The following is a 24,977-nucleotide window of genomic DNA, read 5'->3' as shown; positions in this document are numbered from 1 at the left end:
CTGGTCATACTTTAATCGTACTTTGCTGCTGGACAGTAACACTATTTATTTCCATGCCTACCCATTATACCTACTGGCAGTGCTTATCTTGTAAAAGGATAAGGTCTGGGGCCCAATGCTTTCGTCAAAAGGCTGTGTTGGCTGTATTGAGTGTTGAAATGTTTCATCCTAATAAGTGCCTGTCCCCAAAAATGAGTGCTGGTGGGCCCCTTCTGCAAAAACCGGCTCAAATTAAGCATTGTCTGTTGGGCTTGGCTTGGGACTGTTACATCTGAGAGACTAACTAACAGCTGGTATGGCTTGCAGAGGTACGCAATGAGGTTTAAAGTGGGCATTAGAATATTAATGTATTCATTGAAAATAATTGTGTCTTAGGCTATAATTGTTAGTATAGCTTCTCTAATTGGAAATGAACATTCCAGTGTTTGTAACATCAGAATGAATATATCATCTTTTTCACATTCATTTAACAAAGCATTCAGTGCTAGGAAGAACTCACATGAAGCCATCTGTAAACACTGGGCTCAATGTTGGATAAACAGATCTAGACAGAACTTTGTTTTCTCCTGGTAGTCCATAGCCAGGCCAGATAAACCAAAGGTTTTAGTAATGGCCTTACATTACAAATTTTAAAATTTTGAAATCTTAATTTACAGTGTTTGGTAAATAAGAGAGTATGGATTTGCATTTGGGGTAAATATTTTATTTTATAAAAATAATTCTACAGTTACCTATATAGGAACATTTTGTAGCCGCTCCCCCTATATTTTCACTCCATACATTGCAACTGCCTAAAGTTGCAACTTTACACCTAAGTGACTCAAAATGTTAATCTGCCATCATGTTGAGTATCAAATGTTAAAGTAGCACCTGCATAATGACACAACTTGCTTATTTTCCACACTTTTTTAATGATTAGGTGTTAGCGCACTCTACATTCTTGATATCCAAAAAGAAAAGGGCGTTGGTGGAAGGATGCAATCATGCAGGACATATTTTGTCACAGGAAGGGCGCTAATTGTCTCATTCCGTCTTGCCCCAGCTAGCGTTAGCAAAACTGCCAGCATGTAGATAAATCAGTGCTTCAAGCAGTTCTTTTTCACTCACTGGCCAGAGCTTATCATGAGGTACATTGTTAAACGCAGTCTTCATGTCAGTGAACAAACACATGGATAGGTTTTCATCAGGATTTTTGGGCAGCTAAGTGATAATAGAAAACATGGTCGAAAGTGATGGATTCTTTTCGAAACCCTGCCTAAATCACAATGGGTGTTATTTTGTTATATCTAGTCTTGTAGTGGCATTAATATTAATTTTCCCATATTGTTTTTGTTGTAGCATATCAAGCTGATGGGACTATAATTTTCGAGATCATTCCAGCAATCTTTACTATAAACAATAATGGTCTCGGCATTAGGGATAAAAGAATTCTCAGCATAGTGTTGTGAAGTATGTGAAAAAGAGCTCCAGTTAGTTGATTCTGATGTGTAGTAATACGCCATGGTTTGTCAAGAAGTCTCATCACTCTTGTGGCACTTTATTACCAGTTGCATGTCTGCCAAAGAGAACAAAATGCCTCTACTTCCTGTCCCCTTTAAGGGAGACAATACTTCAGCAGTCGTCATTCGTAACAGGCCAGCTGTTTTTTCTTTCTCAAAATTAGAAAAATACTGGAACTACTGTAATTCAAGAACATGAACCTGGGGCTTAATAGTGGATCAGTGTTCCCGTACAGTAGATTATAACAAGAGGACCATTCTCTTTAGGTCTAGCTGCTACCATCAAAGCTTATCATTGTTTAGACTCCAAGTCCCATTTCTCCTTCTTGTGTTTTATAAGTTGTTTGTACTCCAAGAGACAATCGGAAATAACTTCAGGGCAGTCAGAAGATGGTACTTAGTGAACTTGCAGTCAGAGTCATCTTGCCACATGTATTTTTTGCAGGGTTGTAATTTGAATGGCAACTCTGGGTGATGAAAGGTGCTGCAGTAACAACAATGTTACATTATGCAACTTGCCCTCACTACTTAAAATTGAGATCAAAGGCAGACTTGTGGATGTGGTAAAGTTCATAATGGACAAAAGAAAGGACATTTAGTAGATGTAAGTTGTTCCTCTTCAACAGTGATGATTACTTATATTGCTGTTCGCAGACTGCTACTGAACACTTTGATGGTATAGCATAAATTCATATGAGCCAAGGGTTCATTGTCAGTCTCTTCCTGGTCCAAACATTTTTTAGATGAACACACCCTTTACAAGCTCTCAACCCATAGATTAAGTTCATACGTGTTAGTCAATGACCGTGGAAAATGTCTGAGGGGCAGTTACAAGATGAGGCACATCCCACACCTCATCCTTTTCCCTCAGAAGTTCTTGCAATGATAAAATAATTGAAAAGAGGTTTTAAATAATAAATGATCTTTTTTATAAGTACAACCTGTCATAACAAAGTTTGAGCGATGTTACTAGTTCCATGACCCCGAACATACATGTTAATAGTAAATATCTTGCATTGTCTTAAAAGTTTTATAATTAACTTCTGTAAGTCCAAAGAAGTGGTGGGTATATGTCTGATTTGCAATTAAGCTTCACACTTATCCTCATGGCTAAAAAACTGGAGGTTGCTCCTCATTGCTAGGAATTGCTTCTATGCTAAAACTGGTAAGTTTCTGCCTATACACCTCAGATCATGCCAATTCATAGGGAACAGTTGCCAATAAAACAAGCCAATTCATTGAACCATAGTTTCTGCATAAATCCATCAGTGGGCCATAATTTGAAAGATAAATTGGAAATGGTACTTGGATTACCAAAAGAGCTAATTCCATGAATTAAGGTCCAGATAGTTCTATGATTTAACCCTTTTATGCCTTCCAAAAATAATTTGAAAAGCTTATTTCTCAAGAACCACTGTTCTAATTGACATAAAGATTTCATGTAAATATTTTCAGCCTACGGGCCTGATTAAAACTTTGGAGGAGGTGTTAATCCGTCCCAAAAGTGACGGTAACATGACGGATATACCACCAGCCGTATCCTATGGAACTCGTAATACGGCTGGTGGTATATCCGTCACATTTGGGATGGATTAACACCTCCTCCAAAGTTGTAATCAGGCCCTTTGTTTTTTAACATTGAAGAAAAAAAGATTGTCATGAGAATTAAAATTTAAATGTGACTTCATTTACCCTCTCCTTATTTTTGCCCCCGGGTAACGGATCTGCATGAATCTTGCCTTGGCAAACCTAAAGTTTATAAACTTATTTTTTAAGTTTATTGTCGATTTGAATGGCGCCAAAATGTATTAAGAAAACAACAAAAAAATTAAATGGAAACTGTGACCTGTCCATGGCTACACAGGCACTATTGCTACCTGTGTAATATACGTATATTCAGTCTTCCTGCCTACAATGTAACACTACTCCGTTTATAGATTATTGCGATGCTGTGGCATACATTCAGATCAGTATTAAGAAATACATTCTAGGTAGTAGCTGACTGGGAGTAAGGCTCACCTTTATTTTTGCCCTTAATCAGTTCCTATTTCATGTGACTCATTGAAACCAGCAAACAAAATCCTAAAATTAATAGAAACAGTGTAAAAACATGTAGCTTCTTGCTCTGCTTCAAGTAAATAAAATTACATTAGTTAAAAGTTAAAACTCCTGAATACAACGAAGATGCAGTAACGCGGCTCAGCCTCCACTGGAGACTTTGATGAGCACCATGGTGTGCCCTTGGTGAAGCCGTGAACCTTGCTTCTATTGTAGGCGGAGTAGGAGTTAAAGGCCGGGTTGTCTAATAGTTCTGAACTGCTGCACTGCTACTGGGACTCCTCTAAGGAAGGTGATAAGTAGGTACAGGGGGGCAGTCGGATGCTGTACGATGACACTTCCAAGACCCTACAGGGTTCCTCACCGAGAACACTTTGGGTAATGTCCTGCTTAAACACGTCAGCAGAATAAGTTGCTACCCAATTGCTAGAAGGAGAATCACCACAAAGTTGGAAAGCACAAGAACTTTTCTCCTGAACCAGTACGGGCTGGTCTAGATATTTATAAAGACAGTGCTCTGACCACAGAGTTGTCTCATCTGGAATTAGTAGCAAAACCGTTTGGACAGCTTGATAATTGAAACCCCCAAAGTAATGGGGCAGCTGTTTTAAAACTTAAATATGGTTGCTTTAGAATGACAAAGTTGGGTTTGATACTTTACATCATCCTCTTTTAGAAACTGTTGGTCTTCAGTACCCTTCTATTGAAACCAATATGATGCTTATCTGGCAGGTTGATCCTCAGGGTTGGTTTTACCTGGGCAATATATGTTGCATTCTGTTCTTTCAGTGACTTATAGATCTGCAACCTATTGTTGACGTTTTCTGTTGTGAATTGATAGCCACTCATTTTAAATGAAATATTTCATTTACTGGAGCCAGTTTGGAATGACATGGTTACTGAATGGGATGGCCTTGAGGGCTCTTAACACTGTATTTTGGTGGACAAACAGGTTCCTAATGTTGGATGGCACAAAATGTTATTGGTTTTCTGTGTCTTTTATAAGATGGGTTTAATTTGAAACTTGTTTCAGGTAATGGCATACAGTTTATGTAAAGAGTGACACTGTGTAAACCACGGACAAGGAACTTGTCAAAACGACCAATAGGACTATAAGTGAAAGAATGCTGCTTGAGTTGAAATAAGGAATAGTCCTCAGTGGAGCTTTTGCTCTTTTGAGGCTCCTAAGAGAAACGGCACTAGTGACCAGATTAAGGGGGTCATTCCGACCCTGGTAGTTTTTGACTTCCAGGGCCACAGTGGCGGTACGGACTGCCGCAGACAGGGTGGTCTGACTGCCCTATTCTGACTGTGGTGGAGCAACCACGGTCCAACCGCTGACACCACCAGCCAGCCTGCAGCCTGGCGGTCCCAGTGGTTGTAGCAGCGCTGCCCTCCTGATTACCAGCCCCCATCCGCCAGACTTTTTATAGCAGTGAACACCGCCATGGAAAGCTGGCAGAATGGGGGCATCGAGGGGCCCCCATGCTCAGTCCCATCGTGCATTTTGACTGCCCGATGCACCACAACATTGCCGCTGGCTCAATTATGAGCCGGTGTCAATGTTGTGGTGAATGTCCGCCAGGCCAATGGGTGAAAACGCTGTTCTCGCCCGCCAGCCCAGCGGATCACTCCTAATATGGCGGGCAAAAGACCTCCTTTACAGGTGGACTTTTGCCGGCAGTCCTGTGAAAGGACTGCCGAAGTCAGAATGACCCCCTAAGTGTTGGTTGGTTATTAACGTTTTTAAGTGTAGTGGTGGAGATGCCATTAGAACAATGCAGGGAGAGCACACAATGATTAAATGTTAGTACCATATAGTTCTAAAGCAGTTCTAGAGGTACAGTTCAGTTTGGTCGAAAATCTGGGATTATTAGGAGAACCTGGGATTGCTTGAAAGTGTTTAGCCAGGTTTCCTGGGGTGCAATATGTGGATGCAGTAACCAGAAATTCTGCAAAAATTCTTCATGGTGATGTAAATTTCCAAGTTTACTTTTTAATTTTTTTTTATGCTTCTTATTTAAATGAGGAACATATACAGATTGCCACATTTTTTGAATGTATACTGTACAGCTTGCTTGTGGCGTGTGATGTTAGTGATTTTGATACTTAGATATTCCTTGCCAGTTTGAGCAGTATCCGTTGTGCTGCCAGCTCCTGATTGTGGATCACGAGTTTGATGCTTATTGTTGCTTCCATGGTGTTCAATTATCACCAACTTGGTGTATCATAAAGAGCTGAAGGAAGGTTTGTGGGCACACATTGAAGAACAGGGGTGACAGTGATGAACTCCAGAGGTGCTTGACTGTGCTGAGCTTTTTTCTTCACAGAATCTTCGGTTTTACAGATGAGACTCAGTTCAGGTAATTGTGTCCGCTCCATCGGTCGGTCAAGGACATTTTGGACTGTTGGTAGGTCTTCTTCTGTGGCAATGGAAATGACCTCATGGGTACCTGTCACCAGTGGCGTAGCGTGGGTTGTCAGCACCCGGGCCAAGGCAAGTAATTTGCGCCCCCTAACCCGTGGATTTTAGCACTCGCGAGCGCGCCCCCTCCTCCCCCCCCAGATGTTGCGCCCGGTGCGGGCGGCCCCCCCTGCACCCCCCACGCTACGCCACTGCCTGTCACTATTTCACCCTTCCTGGTTGGAAACAAATTGTGACCCTGTAATTGTTTCTTTGACTCCCTCTCCATGGGATTGCTTTCAAAAGGTATGTTGGAGATTGGTAAAGTTGCCTGATTTTAAAAACCGGTAATCCTTTTTTGTTTCTGAACTTTTTAAGGCATACCCTGGGAAAAGGATGTGTTGATTTTAGCTACGCTGACCCCTCAAAGAAAGCTTTGAATCATGGAATAAAGTATTTTACTCTATTGCGCATTTTATTAGTTAACCAAATAATTGTCAGGGAGGTTAGATGGTGCACATGTGAACATAATTCCTACTTACTAATTAAAGAGATTCTTACTAATTATAAAAACTCTTGATTACTATTTAGAGAGACTTTTGCAAAATCAAACAATTTTGGCCTGTGTGTAATCGAAGAGAGAGACTGATCTATGCTTAATCGAAACATTCTTAGTAATGATGCTGCGTCAACATATCTGGTCTGAAGGATAGTTCTACTCCGAGGATTGCTCACCTCTGAATAGCCCAGGCTCAGACTGGATCCAGAACAACTTGTGAATAGCCCTCTGGTGCTGGCAAATGATGTCAACTTGCTTGCAATGTCAGATTTGGAGTTCTGAGATGTCAAAAGATTCATAAGGCATTGAGACCAGTGTTCTAACAACAGTTCTATTTTATCCACACCAATTGACGTGTTCTGGACCTTCGCTTTTTTGTGTGAGATTTCTCACAATTCAAATATTATACACATTGGTACAATGTCTTGTCCAAAATGATTGGGCTTTAAGCCCTGTCGATGCGATGGTGATATTTGTATCGCAGACTTGCACAATGACTGTCTCTAGTATCTTCGTTCACAACATGACACGTCATCTTGCGACTTCTGTCAACAGATGCATCCTAAGGCCATCAAGGTCTTTATGGCTTGTTTGAAAGAGGGGCGTGGGAGTCAACATCGAACAAGGTCATAGCAGAGATGCGTTTCAGGTGACATGGAAATTTTAACTTCACCTCCAATTGCCTTGATTACTCAAATTCTAGAGACGATTTGCCAAGACTGGGCCCAAGCAGTTCTCATCACTCAGGTTTGGCAGTAAACAGTGCGAAACACAGACCTATAGCACCTCACTTAGCAAGCCCTTTTCACCTGTCACTCACAAAGAACCTGTTGTCTCAACCCAGAGAACAGATTCTACACCACAATCTTGGGAGCCTACACCTTCATGAGTGGAGACGGAGAGGCACAATCTGAGCACATTTCAGCTCATAATGGCAGTGGATGACTTGATCCTTTCTGCATATCTCCTTTCTACCAAATCTGTCTACTCTGGGAGATGGAACTAATTTGTTTCCTGGTGTGCTGATCCAGACATTGATAATCTTAAAAATCCCGCTCCAATGCACTACAATTTGCACTGACCTAAGTTCAAAAAGGCGGTGCGGCAGCTGTGGTGAAGAATTATCTTTCAACCCTACTGGTGTTTATTTGTCTACCAGTCTAATGCTCATGGTTCAAAACTCCGGTGGTTTCAAGATTCCAGAATGGGTTGCCAAATATGCATCCACCGATACCATTTGTTACGCCACAATAGGATTCTAACTTAGTTCTGAGATTTCTCCAGGGGGGCTCCGTTTGAGCCTCTACACAATTGTCAATTGAGACTGCTAACCTTAAAGAGAGCTTTCTTAGTATTCATTACTTCAGCTCAATGTATTAGCGGGCTTCAGTCCCTTTCTGTTTGCACCCCATTCACATGCTCCTTGCCAGGCAAGTTGATACCGTGAGCTGAGGCTGCTTTCCTTCCTATGGTGGTGTCCCCATTTCATCTGTGACAATATAGCACACTACCAACCACTTATTCACATCCACATCTCACCAAGGAAGAAGAAAGGCTACACAGGTGGATTAGACCCTAGAAGAATGGTAAACTACTACATAAACTTACTAAGAACTTAAGATCAGATGACCAACTGTTTATTGGTTGCACGCAAACCAAAAATACAGGATTTCCAGATGAATTATTCCCTGTATTAAGATCTATTATGCTTTCATTACAAATGATCCACCTGGAGGAATAGGAGCTCACTCCACCAGACCCAAGTCTTTCACAATAGCTCCTAACTAGAGGAGTACCTGTTACAGACGTATGGAAAGCAGCTAGCCTTCTGTCCGCACCTTCACCAAACATTTTTTGGATTCTGAAGTATCAAGCGACAAACACTTTGCCTGCTCTGTACTCCAAGATTTTCTAATATAAAATAGCTTTTCTCCAATTCCTCCTCCTCCTCCTCCACGTTATTGCTTGGAAATATATTCAAAGGTGAGGAATCTGCTTGTAGCAATATCCATCTGAAGATAAAGGTCCTTATATTTGGTAACAAACTTTCTGGTGGATATTCTATCTACCCGCAGATTTCTCACTGTCCCACTGGTGGGGAAATTCTTATAACATTCCAGCTTTTCAACAATACACCAAACTACACTGCACCAATATGCAAGTTCCAGTCCTCTCAAAAATGACTCAAAAGTTGCAGCAAAGGAAGAACTGCAGTTGAAATGCCGGTCTTGAGGCTTTGAGTCTGATGACAACATCACCACTGAAACTCTGATTTGGCAATGCCACCTGCCAGTGCCAGAGAGCTGTTGCAAGCATTTTTCTGGATTCAGTCTGTGCCTGGGATATTCAAAGGTAAAGAAACTGTGGTTATATAGAGTATACACCAGATAGATTGTTACCGAAATAAGGAAAGTTTTCATTTGTTCTGAAAACCGATTGTGCCATGAAATCAGTATTTTTACATTGGCTTAAACTCTGAGCAGCATTTCATTATATTTTATTTTTTAGAAAAGGCATATTGAAGCGCTACCTTTGTATGAACGCGCATTAAAGATTTACGAAGACAGCCTGGGCAGGATGCACCCCAGAGTGGGAGAAACGCTGAAGAATTTGGCTGTGCTCAGGTAAGGTCACAACTTGGGTGTTTTCATCAACTATCTTTAACAAAACATAAGTGTTACAGAACGAGTATGATCTAAGGCCAAATGTGGCCACAGTGAAGTCTTTGCTTTACAAAAGTAGGAGTCAATCACTGGAAGTTCCCCACTAGAGGACTGTGGAACCGAGGAATTAAATACAGCACCAAGATCTGCAGGAAACAATGCTATGTCGGGCATACTAATGTTCTCTGAAAACCAACAGGAATTGCCCCATAAAACCCATGAAAATAGAAATAACCACTTGAGAGAGTATGGAAAATCTGGGGAAGTCTCTTTCATTTCACTTACGGTTGATTTTAAGACAACAACATCCACAAATGTATCTAAAACGTTTTATTGACTTAGCTGAAACACAGTTGTCCTGATTCACAAAGGTAAAATACACTTTTGAGTCATTTACACCTTGGAGCAAATTTTTCTACTTAATGGTGTTCGAAAGCTCTGGGTGTAAATACAATACTAAAAGTGTTACAGATCTCCTTCTCTTTACTTTAGCAATTGGTTTGGGTGGTTGGGTGACATCCCTCACTGGCCCTTTCTAAATCTCTCTTGCTCCTTCCTAATCCCATCCCCTGTTGGAGTAAGTCTGCTTCTTTTAAAAGCCACTACTCTGTGCCTCATACACATTTAGTACTAAAACGTATACTTAAATGTACTGAGACTCTGCATATATTCTCTATAGTAAATCATGTATCCATAATTGCAGGTCTTCGTACCATCCAAACAAGGTATAATAATTTCCCAATTCTTTAAATGTAACTTCTTTAAAATACACTGATCAACAGTTGCAAAATATGGCTTAATACTCTTTGCTCAGATCCAAAAACCATAGAGGACAGGAAGACACAATGGGATAATTGTTCAAGCCACCCCCCCAATATAACATGTCACTACTGACAGATCAATAGAGCCTTTACAATCACCATCATATAATTTGAGACCTCACGGAAGGGAATCCTACATGGTTTAAAAATAAGTACTGGCAACATTGGAAAATAAACGTAATCATACAAGAAAGGATCTGTTTACTTCCCCTTACACCAGAAGGTAAGGGGAAACCACAATGAAAAGACCTGCTAAGTTTCAGCAGTTTCTGCCAGCTTTCAGGTCACGCAACAATAAATCCTCCATAAGGACCCAGAATGAAGCCTTACTTCGTGACACCCCTTATAGCAAGCTCCCATTACTGACCGCGCAACAGCGACTCAATGCAAGTGCCACTCATGTATAATAAATTCCTGTACATTTATCCCCTTGATTAAAGAAGCTCTTTTTCCCCGTCTGTCCCCCATCAATCACAATACACTGTTACAAATACCACATCCCAAATAGCTTTTGATGGTATGGTCCTAAAACAGTTCCATTCATTCCACTCTGTAAGATGCCAGAGTGAGAAAATGTCCCAATGTGAATTCCTCACATCTTAAATGCCATTCAACTTGTATGTGGAATCCTTCATTGCTATACCACAGGTAAATCCATCTCCCTCCATCAGTACACAGATGATACTCCACTGTATTTGCAAGTTGACAGAATTTCTCAAAAAATTAGTTCTAGGAGTACATTAATTTTGAAAGTAAACCCCTACCAATAATGAATTTGGATCTCTCTACTCAAAGCCCCGTCCCTACCTGTCAAAGTTCAAAAATAGCTTGAAGCATCACCTTAACAATGAACCTCTCCTGCCCTGATTTCAGATACAAAATTGCTGGGCTTTATCACTGGTGAAAATTTTTACATGGCTCAACACATCTTTTAACAAAGAAAAACTCACTCTTCAACTTCACCAACTGAGAAAGCTGAAGCCCTCCACCCTGCCACGAGATTTCGTGTCAGTGATTCAAGCTCAGTTTTATCTCATCTGGAAGACCTCCATGTCTCCTATTAGGGCTGTCCTTCATGCTGTGGGCAATGTAATCACCGAAGCCAAGAAATTCAGCATATTAACCTCATCAAAAGATAATTAAAGTGACTGACCTCTGGAAGGTAGAATTACTTTTTAAATAGCTTGTATTAGTCTACAAGCCTTTTGGCCCCCTTTTTAGCAGAAAGATAAATTGCATATCACACAATGCTAACATCGTCAAAGATTAAGACCCGCTTACCACCGAAGATACCACCAGCTAGGAAACCTATAACCATGAGTGAAGCATTCTCATGGCTAACACCCAGGTGGTGAATCAGGACACCAGAATATATTACGGTGAAGACACCAGAACATATCAGGGTTACTCTGAACCTCCTGGCATTCAGAAAAGACTGGAAGTCCCACTTTTTAGACTCAACCTATCAAATTGTACCTTCCTACTTGTCTTTCCAATGACCTCATACATTTCATGTTTGTCAGATGTCACCTGATGTTACCTGTATCCAGTGTCTTCTTAGTTATTATAGGGTGCTCCACTGCCCTGGCGGCTAGGTCTGTGCTACGTATGTTCTTCAGATAAATACAAAATGAATGAAATGGGCACGCAAAGTTCTCAATGGCTTCTGTTTACATGGTCCTTGCCCTCGCCACCACCATGCCCACAAATAAAAAATTAAAAAGCAAAAACTAACTTACACACTTCAATAAGTAAATGAAAGTGGTGGGTGTCAGTTGTAGTACAAATTCTCACCGAACTGAGATGAGAGACTGTGACACTCAGTTAAATCATACTTTTCTACAATCCTCGTTACTTCGTGAAGGCTGAGCACATAGTGTAGCTTCTGAGCGTGAAAAGCTGTGCTTAGGTGGTATTGTAGGATATGTCTTTTGACACTGCTTTGATGTCTGTCCAGTGGCTTCCACGATGCCAATATTTTTGGTGGTATCACAAAGGTCGAAACTTGTTCAGTACAGCTAACCTCAGTTAGCCTAGTTTGCTCATCTAATCCAATGTACCCAACCTCTATAATGATAAAGAGGGCAATAAAGACTGTTATTCGTCTGCTTTACTTGGGCGTCAACTGGCCGCATGTTGTGAGGGTGATTATCAGCTATTTCCAGTTTTGCAGGAAACTGCACTAAGCTTGCTGTGGAGCTTCTTTTAATCCGTGATTGGGCCTACATACCAGACCATGCTTGTGCAGTTGACTGCAACACTGGGACTGATTTAAATCCACTCTCATGGCAGAGGTTCAGTAGACAGCTGGGGTTAAGAATGAGATCTTCTGAACTATAAAAATCTAAACTCCAAACTAGTGTAATTTCTGAAAATGCACTCTCACCTGGAAACTATCCACAGCCAAATGAATACACTAGGCTGAATTTTCAGTGAAAGAGCTCACTGTAATGCACCCGCAAACCTATTCACCCTGCTTTTTCTAGACATGCTTTAACGCTGTGAGTTAGATCTGAGAAACCTTCCAGATCGCTTTTACTGCAGTGTTTGTCCTAGTTCTATAGGTTTCCAGACCCATATGCTCATTGCAGGATGCAAATATGCTTACCCTGCTAATACAGTGTAATTAACAACCATTGTAGAGCTATCCTAGAAGTCTTGTTGTGTTCCCATCATTTTACACAACTCTAGCTGCTTATTTCTGCAGATCATTTACAGAACAATCAAAGATGCCCTCGAGATGCACAACCACTGTGATTCAGTTATTTAAGCTGAACTCATAAATACTTAGCGGTAACGAAAAATCAACTTTAGAATAGATAGATTCGATGATTTTTAGACATCATGAAACCAATTGGAGAGCAAATACCATGCAATTAAAATGACAAAATTACATAAATGTGAAAATTACATCAAAATTGCAAAATTTGCTAATTGTAAGGAGTAGTTCCTCTAAATTTCATAGTAGATTTTACAAATGTAGCTACACCCAAGCATTCGGAGTACAATCTTGTCACAAAAACAACCAGCCCTGCAACTTCTAAAATCAAATTGTTTCAAAACAGGAAGTAAAGATTTCACCCTCAGGAAAAAATAAAGTGCATACTTGTTTCCACAAAGTTGTTGTCATACATAAAAGAAAGACAATGTTGTGGAGTATCCTTACCCAATGGGAAACTTGGGGAGTATGGCAGTGATCTCAAGCAACAACATGTTTCGGGGAGAATCACTTGTCACCCAGGTTATCTAAGGTCATGGGCAAGCTACTTCGAAGACAAATGAAAAAAAAAAATGTGCTTTGTTCAATTCAATAGTTTCTCATTCAACCCTCCTACGTTGTAGTTGGGGCAGTCAAGCCCATTGTATGTTCATGACAGACAATTCCTCTGACTTAGTGAATTATTCAAGTCTGCCCAAATAGACTACTTAAATATAAGTAAGCCTGTGAGTCTTCATTGTGACATCCATGGAAAGCACATGCTTCAAAATAGCTCTACAAAACCTGCATCCCCAATAGATCATATTGAGATCAACAGGATAAAAGCAGCTGCTTATAACTAATCTTAATCTTGATATAACTCAAATCATCCATCATGTTGGATCTCTTCTGTTTTCTTTTAGGGACCACCAGGCTTTCCCTGCCGTTCCCAAACAAAAATAATATACATTGCATCATCCACCCCAAATAGGTTCATTGATGGTTGATCCTGCGATGGATTGGCCGTTTGTCAAAGGTTTTTGCCAGCAGAGCAATGTGAGGCTTCAGTTACCTCTGTATGGGGCAGGCAAACCATGAGTTGGGCAGGCAGGCATTTGTTGCTTTTTGACAGATGCCTGGAATCCACTAAACTCTAAGTGCCCCCCCACCTTAGATGTGAAACTAAGTTAACTTGCCCAAGCCAATTTGAGAGGAGAGATTTTGAATTCATACTAGTTTCAATGTTCTCTTCAAGATGAGTGAACAACTTAAGAGACTCTTAGGTGAGTATCATACCTTAATCTGCCATATCTTCGTTAATTTGGCATTCTTCATGATGATACTCAAAGCCTTCGGTTTCCTAATGTGAGTATACAGTCCCAAGCTGCTTGCTCACAGACTCAAATCCCTATATTCTAACCTTTGGAGCCTGTTCCCTGTTTGCAACACAAGCCTGTGACTTGGGTAATCCTTCAGGATGTTCTCCAGATGATTAATGTACAAGCTCAAAAGCAAGAGTGCTAGGACTTAACCTTCCCAAACCCTTTGATCGATGTCCCCAGTGGGTCCATATCTAATAACTGCATGAAGATGTCTGTGTAATTTAATTCTTCACCTGTATTGCCCTTCTCTGTCCGTTCTCTCCAATACAACCTCATTAGGGTATCTCTGCCTCCTAGACAGAGCTATTTTCAGTTATTTATCTCATTCAAGGACCTAAAGACCCCAAATTATACCAGCCGCTTTGCTTTCTAGCATTATCTTTGACGGGATGGATGGAAAGTAAGCAGCATACATATTGACTTTCTGATAAGCCACAAAGAATTGAAAGCTCTCCAAGGCATCACCTAAGATCGCAAATGTATCATCAGCAATGTGATCAGCAAGTAAGCAAGCTTTAAAAGAAGGTAAAGCAAAATTAACCACATGTATATTAAAAGGATTAGCATTCTAAAACCATTAGAAATATTCAATGAAACGTTCCCTACACAAGGAATATGGCAGGCGAGTTTACGAAGTAGTCTGCTCATACTACCATTAAGAAAAGCAGTTGGTTGATTGAGACCACTGTCAGCCCATATTTGGGCATGTAAATTGGCAAAATCTGCAACATTATTAGTCATAAACTCAACATTAATATGTTGTTCCCCCACCTACACGTGAACCTCACTAGCAAAACACCCATTTTGGGTTTATAAATGATGGTGCGCTATCAGCTTCTTAGTCTAACAGTTTTGAGTTGCAGGTAATCAGTAGAGAGATGCCTAGTGCAATTTTTGCATGGGATTCCAGCTCCTCAGATATGCTGCTCTATGTTTGATTTAACTCTACGCCAACTAAGGGAGTAACTTTATGTGATCTTACATGGTCTTGCAGCGCAGAATGTGTATAAATGCCATCAATGTCAGAGAGGACAGCACATTTAGAAGCACCAAACATGGTTATATTGTTGCTAATGACCAAATGACCAACAGGAAAGTGCATTAGGTCAATTAATTCTAAATTGCTTGAAGGTTAGAAGAGCTAAACATATAGAACCAACTACGGCATTCATCTTGAGAAAAGTGCATAAAATTACCACCCACACACAATGTTATCCAAGCCTCCCTCACTAATGCCTCCCAGTCGCACTTGCTCCCCTCAATTCCAAATTAGTCACTGGGGCAAAAGAAATCTGATAGCCATCCAGAAACAAAGAACTTTCTGTCGAGGTCTACTGCAAAAATAACATGTTGGACTCACTTAACAAAAGATTTCTATCCATTCAATCACAATTTAGTGGTCATTCCATCAATTTTCCAAGAAAAGCTGGAACCTCTGCCTTTTGGTGAAAGGAACTTAAAGTCAAAGCAACTTGGCTGCACACTAAGAAGGATCACAGTCTGTGTTTAACACTGATGTGTTAACTGTTGTTTTAACTAATGCCTTATTCAGTGATATTGCAGACAATGCCCTGCCAGATTCCTCCTCATATTTTTTACCACCTTTCATCAGTGTCGAGTAGCCTCATTATTCGTGTGCAGAAAAGGAAGCAGTAGGTTCAGGGTAAAACCCACCAGTAAGTTTTCAGAGAAGCATTGTAGGTTTTCTATGTTGTGTTGTCCCAGTAATGATCTGGGCATCTTTCTCAATGTCACAGAACTGTGAGGTAGCTTAGATTATCCTTTTCACACATGGCAAGACATTGTTACACCATTACCCTTTGCCCCTTCATATGAATCTGTATGGCAGAAAATATACTTAAAAATGTGGAAATTGAGTATGAAATTAAACACACCAATAAGCAGTTGCCAGCTGTTGCAAAAACATGGATTAAGTTTAATGTTAGTCATGTTCAAAATAGCTATAGGTTTTAACATATAGGAATGCTCCTGCTTTCATGTAATGAACTGTAGTAGTCAAAAAAGTTACCATGCTGTGATCATTCTCTCCTTTTTTCTTAAAACTGCTCATTTCATGGAAATATTCAGATGAGCTAAAAATCTAGTTATTGGTTTAATTGTTGAAACAACATTTGTTTAATTCTGCTCCATTGCATGCTTTTTACACTGTATATGCCTTGGCTGTGTGCATTGAGCCATCTCTTCTCAACTGTAACAAGTTATTTCTCATGAGCAGCTACATCATTTTCTTATTACAGATGGCTGGTGATGTCAATGAGACTGTAAACAGAATATCAGAGACATATGTTTTACTCATAGATTACTGGATTTTATTTATTATATATTTGAGTTGCCTCTGTGCCACATATGGGCTGCACCGTGATGAGAAGCCATCTAATATATATATATATATATATATATATATATATATATATATATATATATATACAGTATATATATATAGTAACACTTTCAGGTCTCTTTGGAGTTTATCTGTAACTACTTTTGAGCGACTCACTATTGGGCTTTATTTTTTAGTTGAATTGTCCATCCAAGTCTACCCTCCATTAGCTCTATTCATCCTTCTGTCTCATCCTAGTCAAGATGTACGTACCTTCACTACTAGTTGGGCATTCTTGATTCGCATGATCGGCTTAACACTTCTAAATTGTTTAAATATTTGTCCTAGACTTTACTCAGCCTCTGAGGAAGTGGGTGGGGCACCAATCTCACCCCCACCATGACGGTGTTGTCTGGCACTAGTCGTTCCCCCGCTAAAAGCCTCAGAAGAATTTTAGCTCACATCTAACAAAGCCAATGCAAACAGTGGCTCTAGTAATAGGTTTCATGAGGAAGAGGAGAGAGTGTTAGGGTTCACCCTAACACTGACTTATGATGCTGTCACCAAAACCCACCACATGGAATAATAATCTTCATTTGCCTTCTGTAGAACTCTTAAGTAACACATCTTACCATTACCTATTCCCTGTTACTTGTACTATCTAGCTAGGATGGACGCAGTGCTGAGCTAATCATGTCAGAATGTGGAATGGTCACAATACAAGTTGCATAAAAGCCTCTGTAGGGAGAGCTTAATTTGTTGGGGTATCTCTGGTCCACACAAGTGTGCTCATCCACTGTTAAGGGTGAGACAGCAGGCTGTCACCATCCTCCAATAAACTATGCTAGTTTCAAAGAGTGTATGCTTGTCTCTTGATTTTGTGTGTTTCACTCGTGGCAGAGGGTTCAATGACCATGACGTATTCATACGCAGCTGAGACACTGAGAAATCTAAATTCTACTCTGCTCTCCTATACTTGTATCCTTCTTGCATCCTCTTTGGTAGACGTCTTTTGATAGGTGCCGCTTGGTAAGGGTATGTGAAACATAAAAACCTAGTGACCAGCGTGTATAAAGGATGCATGGTCTGTAATGGACATCGTTGTCTTCATACAGGCTTTTCTATGAAGGAGCTTCTCTCTGCAGTACCTTGCAATGGATGATCAAGTCATGGTTGGCTGTCTGCCCTGACAGTGTACAGATGGAAGTGGGCATTTATAGACATTGAGGTTGAGCAGTCTCTTGCACATAGTAAGATGGTGATCGCTTACTGTTCCCTGCTGATTTTCAAAGTATTTTTGTGTTCGAGTGTATGGAGATCAGAATATTTTCCATAAAGTCCTTACTCTAGTCAGAGACTGGCTGCGATGAACTAGCCTGTTCCTGTCGGTTGACTGTATCTAAATTCCAAGGCTTCTTCATTGCATATTTAATGCTAGTCACTGCCCCACGCTTCTTACTAATCATGTCAGGGACTCCATGAAAAAAGGCAGTACAGTACTCTGATGCCTGATCAACATTGATAAAGACAAAAGTATGTTAAATCTGACTTGTTCATGACACCTACTGTTTCACAGCCACACTCTCCCTCTGTCCTTCCTGTACATAACGAGATTAAAAGACTGATTTATGTTGTGGCCTGTTTCGCCATAAGGGAGATGGAGTAAATTTATCCATCACCCTTACAGAGGTCTTGCCCACCAATTTGAGAAATGATTGCCAAGCAGGAGGTCATTTCTTAAAGCAATGGCAGTAACCACTGTCACAGAGGTTCCTGTCAATGTTTTTTGAAGTTTGGTGGGCAGCTCCTTCACAATGACAAAGCTGTGCACCAAACTGTTTTCTTTTTCTTTTCAAACATAAAATTCTGAAGTGGGATTTTCTTTTTGAAAATAAAAAAGATAATGCCCTCCTTGCCTTGGGAGCCCTCTCCTGTGGTGAGGGAAGCATTTAGCAGTTTTCACAGCTTCTTACCCCTAGGATGACAGGAAGTGAAAACTCGCCTCTAATTCCACTTGTTGGACCTGGCCCTTTTTGCAGGATCATCTCCAAACATTTTGCCTTCACTCCTGTTTTCTAAACCTGGTTTTGTTGACTCTTATGACTCTAGTACTGGTTAAGAGTGGTAAAGTGTGCAAGGTGCTTGGGCTTTCTCCTTAAAACATTTTATAATTTGCTCATACCCAATTGGCATATTTAATTTACGTTAGTTCCATGAAAGTGGCACTACCTGTGCCTGGAGCCTGTAAATTAAATGCTACTAGTAAATCTGCAGCACTGTTGTGCCACCAATCTAAGTAGCACTGTAAACATATCTCAGGTCTGCCACCGCATCCTTTGTGTGCAGTTTAAACTGCCATTTTGGCCTAGCAAAAAAACCTTTTCCTAAGCCTATACTTTCCTTTAGTGTACATAAATCACCCCTATGGTAGGCCCTGGACAGCCCAGAGGGCAGGGTGCAATGTATTTTAAAAGTATGACTTTTAAGTTTTACATTTCCTGATAGTGAAAAACTCTTGGATTTGTTTTTCACTACTGAAAGGCCTGCTTCTCCCACAGGATAATATTGATGTTACCTTGTTATGTTTTAAGTTGTAATTTCCAATTGGGAGCAGGTAGCCACTAACCAGTTTGTGCTTGGTGTCTGGAATTGTAATGAAAAATCCTGTTGTATGGAGAAGTCAGATTTTTTGTTACTGCTATGAAAATGCCACTTTTAGAAAGCTGGCATTTTTCTGCTTTAGCCATTTGGTACCTGCAGCCTGATCCTGGGTCACATAACTGTCAATGGCAGTTGGTCTTTGTGTTTTGCTCACAGACAGTGAGACAAAGGGCAGGCAGATCAGTTTGCCTGGATGGGCCATCACTGGCAGGATGTAAAGGTGGAGCTGGTCACAGCCCTACTTACACTTGAATAGGTTGTGTCATGCCGCCACACAAATATCTACATACCACCCGTGATTATTTTGGATCCAGGACAGGTAAGGCCAGATTTCAAAGTGAAACCTCTAGATGCTTCTCCCACTTCAAAGGAAGGCCCAGATATACATTTTGGAACCCATACACCAACTCTTCAGTACACTTCTGAACCTGGGGATACTCTGCCAGGAAGAAGGACAGCTGTGCTGCTGAAAGGACTGCCTATCTGCTGGGCTGCTGCTCTGAAGGATTGCTGCCCTGCTGTACTGAGCTGCCCTGCTGTACTGACCTGCCCTCTTTCCTGGGTGAGCAGGACTGGACCGGCATCTGATGATACAGGACACCAGAGTGACTCCAATGGCAAGTTGGCTGGCCTCCGGACCTGAGCCTTCAGGGACAAACTGCTCCTACAACCACACCCCAGCACCTGGACTCTGCCATCTCTGAGTCTACCCTCCCAAATAGTATCCAGCAATCCTGTAGCCTTGGAAGGTGGCCTAATGTGCTCTGACAGCCTCTGGGTCCACCAAAACTGATGTATCTCCTGTTTTGCGTTGCGCAACCACGAGCAGAACCGACTCATCACTGTCACTGAGTGGGTCTCCTCCATCCCAAAGACCTGCACTGCATCACAGCAAACCACCTCACCAGAACTGCTGCTGTGTGATGCATCCTTGGTGCAGGCCCTCGCATCCCTCTTCAGTTGCAGCCTTGACAACAACGCCAGACTCCGCCTTGAAGCTCCTTGGAACAGGTGCATTGCCCTGACTGCGCGACGCATCCTCAATGCCATACTTCACATTGAAAGCCCTCATTGACTGGATCCTCTATGATGATTCAGGACCTTGCATCGCAGCCACACTGCATTTCAGAACCAACGCATCTTTGACATGGACCCTCACGATGCACCAAAAACCAGGATTTAAGGTACTTTGTTCAGGGGGCCTAACTGGGTCCCTGTAACCGGCCCATGCTCTATCACGGTCCGCCTGTACTTGTTACTTTGTCCTGGTCCAGTGGTACCAGATATCCACAATAGGCACTTTGTGTTTTTTGGTGCTTTTTTGGTGTTTTTCACTGAAAATCTTTAAACTTGCATATCTCCAGTTCTACTGATTTTGATATTTGCCATTTTGGTTTAATTTATTAATCCACAATTACTCTAGTTGCTAATCTGGTATGGGATCCTTTGTGTGTGGTGGTTTCACTTTACTACTGTTTGAAGTGTTGAAGTGTTGCACAAATACTTTACATATTGTCTCTAAGTTAAGCCTGCCTGCTCTGTGCCAAGCTACCAGGGAGCTCAGCACAGGATAATTTGGGTTTGATTGTGCCTTCCCCTGTCAAAGACTGTGGTTCCTGCTTGACCAGGGCTTACACCCCAGTCAACCTGTAACCCAATTTCTTATGGCGCCCATCTGAATCAGGTGGGCGGAATGAAAGTTATGCCCACAACAGCCCAACAGGGTTTAATCACAGCAGAGACAGAGCAGTCTTAACTGTGATTAAATTAAGGTCCACCGGCATAACAATTTGGCGGGCAGACCACATTCTTGGCACCATTGCAACGGAGTATCTATACTACCCAGATATAAATCAGGGTCTTATTTACAGTTTGGCAGATGGGTTACTCTTTCACAAATGTGACGGATGTCCAGTCCGCTGTTTATGTGAATAATAGCTTAAAGCACTTGTAATTCTTTTTAATGGAGTAGCCAATCTGCCAAACTCTAAATAAGGCCCTTAACCTTGCGCACCAGAGCATATGGGCACAGTGGCACGTGTAATCAGAAGAAAGGTATGAGTTTAGAAACTAGATTTTAGCCACCAGCTGCCTGGGCTTTTGCTTGCTTCCCATGTTGCCCTGAATTTTGCTCATGTAGGTGGTCAAAAGTGCCATTTTGCTGGACTTTACCTTTTACTTTAAAACTTTATAAAATATACTATTGTAGAAAACAAAAGTGTTGTAATAAAAATAATCTGTTGATAACATAAATTCCTGTTTCTAATCTATTTGGCTTGTTTTCATCCACAGCTATGAGGGTGGGGATTTTGAAAAGGCTGCGGAGTTGTACAAACGGGCCATGGAAATCAAAGAAGCTGAGACGTCTGTGGTAGGAGGGAAGGCTCCCTCTCGCCACTCTTCAAATGGTGACACAATGAGCTTAAAGAACACTTTATCTCCTAATCTGCTTGTTAACCCAGGACACAGGTGACATGGACACGTGGACCATATGAAAAGCAGGCCTGAGCCATAGGAGTGCTGGTTTTAGATTCCTTGAAATACCATACGTTTTTCCTTTTTGGTGCACTTTAAAGTTTAGGGACCAAATATTAGGGGCTCTTTGGTTACTAAACCAAATCCTTATTGATCAGTATTAAGTCAAAAAACATAATGTATATTGTAGTTTAAGTCTGATTCATGTATACCTAATATAACTTTTTTTTGCAGTAGACCACCTTGTTTGCTTGAACAGCGTGCCTAGTGCATGGACTCTAACAATGGCACAATCCACCAATAAAGAATACCTATATTTGAGGGCCAAAACCATACAAGGTGGTATTGTGGGGGTATAGTTAATTGTTTTACCCATATGTTTGACATTCATTTCATCCTAGAAATTCTTTCCAATCTGCAGTCTTTAGACCTGACTTTGATGATGAAACCATAATGGAGAAACTGGGTACTAATGGAAAATCGGGGCAAGCTAATTAAACATTTCAGAGTCTGCTCTAAATGATTGAAAGAAGAAGAAATTGACACAGCCATGTTCAATAGGCCAGCAGCTTAGGTTAAGCTGGAACTTAAGATATAGAATATCATGTCTCAGGATGCTTTTGTGGGCTGACGTCATGAGGGTATGTGCTTTGATATTGTTCCGGATGTCTCTTGGGGTGATCCTTTGTTTCCAGTTAGAGCTAGCAGCTCCCACTTCAATTTGAATTATCCATCTATATCCCCCTCCATAAGTTCTGTGTGTATGAGAAGTGATGTGGTATCTTACCTCCACGATCTCTTTGTACATGTGAGGAGTCTGAATCTATGTACAAGGAGTGATGTGGCAATGTATTTTTTCATTGTCAGACAGCTTTAAAAAAATATTTGTTTTTGCCTAAGAAAATAGTTTGGTCTCCTCTACATACACTACAAACAGTCTTTCTGCAGTTTGTACTCCACATTTAAGAAGGATCAGTGCTATCTTTGTGGTATGCATCCATTTGTATTAAAGAATCACATATTGGCAAATTGTTGCCTTTCCCCCAGTTCTGCTTCCTAGAAAACAGGTCTAATGTGGAGCTACAACCTTGAGAGGTGTTAAAAAATGGTGTAGTCTAAAGTTGGCCATACTACACAGTTAAGTAATCTTGGTTTCAGGCTGGTCTTTGCTATATCTTGCCTACTAGTTCCATGGTATCCCTCCCCGTTCTAGCTGAACACTCCTTTGCAAGCCAAGTATTTATTTTTTCGCCTGCCAAAATACTCCAGGCTGATCAGACTATGTACGTAGGAGCTTCATTTACCTATTGGAGGGTGAACAAGACAAGTAATTTAAAAATTATTAGTTGGGGAAAAAATACATATACAGAAGAGTGACTGAGCAACAACAACAACAAGTATTTAACCTAAAATTAGTTGGCTTTTGTGAAACAAATTCATCAGTAGAGCTTTTCTCATTGGGAAGGTGTGAAATTCATTCATGGCCAATGACGTTTGCAACACTTTAAGCTTGATACTTTCAGAGGATCTCAGACCTTTGTTGAATAGGTGTGATTTTTTGTTTTAGCTGTGTCTTTCCGATTGTCCTGCCTTTCAACTGGAGTTGCAATGTATCGCTAGCTGCTTGGCCTTATTGCAAGGTTGGTGAGCCGTTGACTCTTTGCCCCCTGCTGCATAGATCGGAAGAGCCCCTTCATGTCGCAATAAATGTACTCGAGTGTATAGCTCCAAAAGGATTGCAATTAGGTTGAACTTGTATTGTATGCATACCAGATGCTAGGGCCAGCTACATCTGTCTCTAGCCAGACCAAAAATGCAGAAAGCGAAGGATAAAAGAGTTGCCACCTGAGTAATACCAATCTGTCAGAAATGTACCCTTGAACCAAATGCTCCGCAATTCCTTACTTATTAAAGCTTTAAGGAAACAAAAATGAAAGCAAAAGTCTCTCCTCAGCTTATACTGAATCTGCTAAACTCATTGCAGTTCCACATGATCTCAAAATGATTTACACTTATTCAGGGTTTGTCCTAATAATAGGAGGTCCCAAAATGGAAATAAAACATATCTTGAAATGAAAAGAATAATTTATACTTAGACCAGTTTAACAATAGAGAGCAAGACTGGTACTTTGATTAGGGAACCCCCTTAATGATATGGAACTGTATAAGATTCTAAAAGAAATGAAGTGTCTTGGTAAAGCATGGTAAACTTTAGAAAAATATCTAAAAAAGCAGCTTGTGAAAATTAATCTTGCTGATGGAAGTGAACCCTACTGTCTATAATATCAAGTGGGTGAAAGTCTCATCTAACCTCTGCGTTCATGGGTGTTTCTAATCACAGGTTTAAATTAATTTATATTTCCACTTTGCGATTGACTTTACAAATATGACATGTTCCAGAGTTTCTCAAGTCTACTTTTTGCAAATGTGTGCTATAACATCGAGGAGAGTTCTATTACTGTACTTCTAGGATACATCTTAGTTTACACCCCTTTTAGAAAGTAACAAAAACAGAATATACAGGGATTTGTTCTGCAAAAGTATCCAAACAGACCAGGAACCCCATAATAGATTTTGACTTGGAAACCAATATAGCTCTGAAATCCACACCAGAAAACACAAATCTACATAGCAGTTATGTCCATTTCAGGCAGCACAATTGAAGATATCTAGGGGACTTTTGACTACAAGCAGAATGCACAACAACCCAATTTTTGCTTTTAGCTTTAAAGTGGACATTCCACTGTACACCTTTTTGGGCACTGAATTGTTCACAACAGAAAATCCAAAGCTCTTACACTAATTTTATTCATTGAGTTCTCCATATGAATATACAAAGTGTTGTTTTCACTGGAAATGTGCCAGGGAATACTAAAGGGGGGTTAAAACACAGTACTCTATAGAGAAAAGGAAGTCATTGACAGCAGTATTTTGGGTCTGTAAGTTAACATCTTGAGACAGATGCCTGTGTGTGAGCCACTGGTCATGATTTCTAATTGGAGCAGTGGCAGCTCAGCCTTTCTTCTCTCTAAGCCCAATGCATTGAGTATCAATAAAGGGCACATGTTGTTCACAGAAATTACTGAAATTAATGTTTCATGAAAATTATCATTGATCCACTCTGTTCGCCATTTATTTTAAATCTTTGAAAGTTCAGAGGATGATAGGTGGAAAAGAGAATAAATCTTGATGCTACATGGTATAGTCCAGTGGTTCCCAACCTGTGGTCCAGGGATCCCGGGGGTTCCGCGAAGCCTCCTCAGGGGGTCCGCGACTGCTCAGAAAATTAAATAATATTAACGGTTTAGATCCCCAGCTTTAAGTAAGGACTCATTGGGGGGTCCCCCGTTTCCAATACTGATTCAGTGGGGGTCCCCGGGTTCCAGTAATGATAAAATGAGAGTCCACAGAAGTCA

General features: G+C 40.7%; 1 protein-coding gene and 1 long non-coding RNA gene across 2 annotated transcripts in view; one reads left to right on the top strand and one right to left on the bottom strand.

Moving 5' to 3' along the window:
- The window catches only part of NPHP3 (nephrocystin 3), a 211,944-nt gene extending 188,330 nt beyond the window's left edge, over window positions 1–23,614 (top strand). The window contains exons 27-28 of the mRNA XM_069211897.1: window positions 9,029–9,144; window positions 21,379–23,614. Coding sequence (XP_069067998.1) covers window positions 9,029–9,144; window positions 21,379–21,559 — 297 coding nt within the window. The 3' untranslated portion in view covers window positions 21,560–23,614. The remainder of the gene's footprint in view (window positions 1–9,028; window positions 9,145–21,378) is intronic.
- The window catches only part of LOC138262127 (uncharacterized), a 204,367-nt gene that overhangs the window by 98,727 nt on the left and 80,663 nt on the right, over window positions 1–24,977 (bottom strand). The window lies entirely within an intron of this gene.

This window comes from Pleurodeles waltl, chromosome 10 (assembly GCF_031143425.1).
Source record: "Pleurodeles waltl isolate 20211129_DDA chromosome 10, aPleWal1.hap1.20221129, whole genome shotgun sequence".
Taxonomy (NCBI): domain Eukaryota; kingdom Metazoa; phylum Chordata; class Amphibia; order Caudata; family Salamandridae; genus Pleurodeles; species Pleurodeles waltl.
The sequence above is the reverse complement of the archived record's forward strand: the minus strand, read 5'-3'. Positions and strand labels throughout refer to the sequence as shown.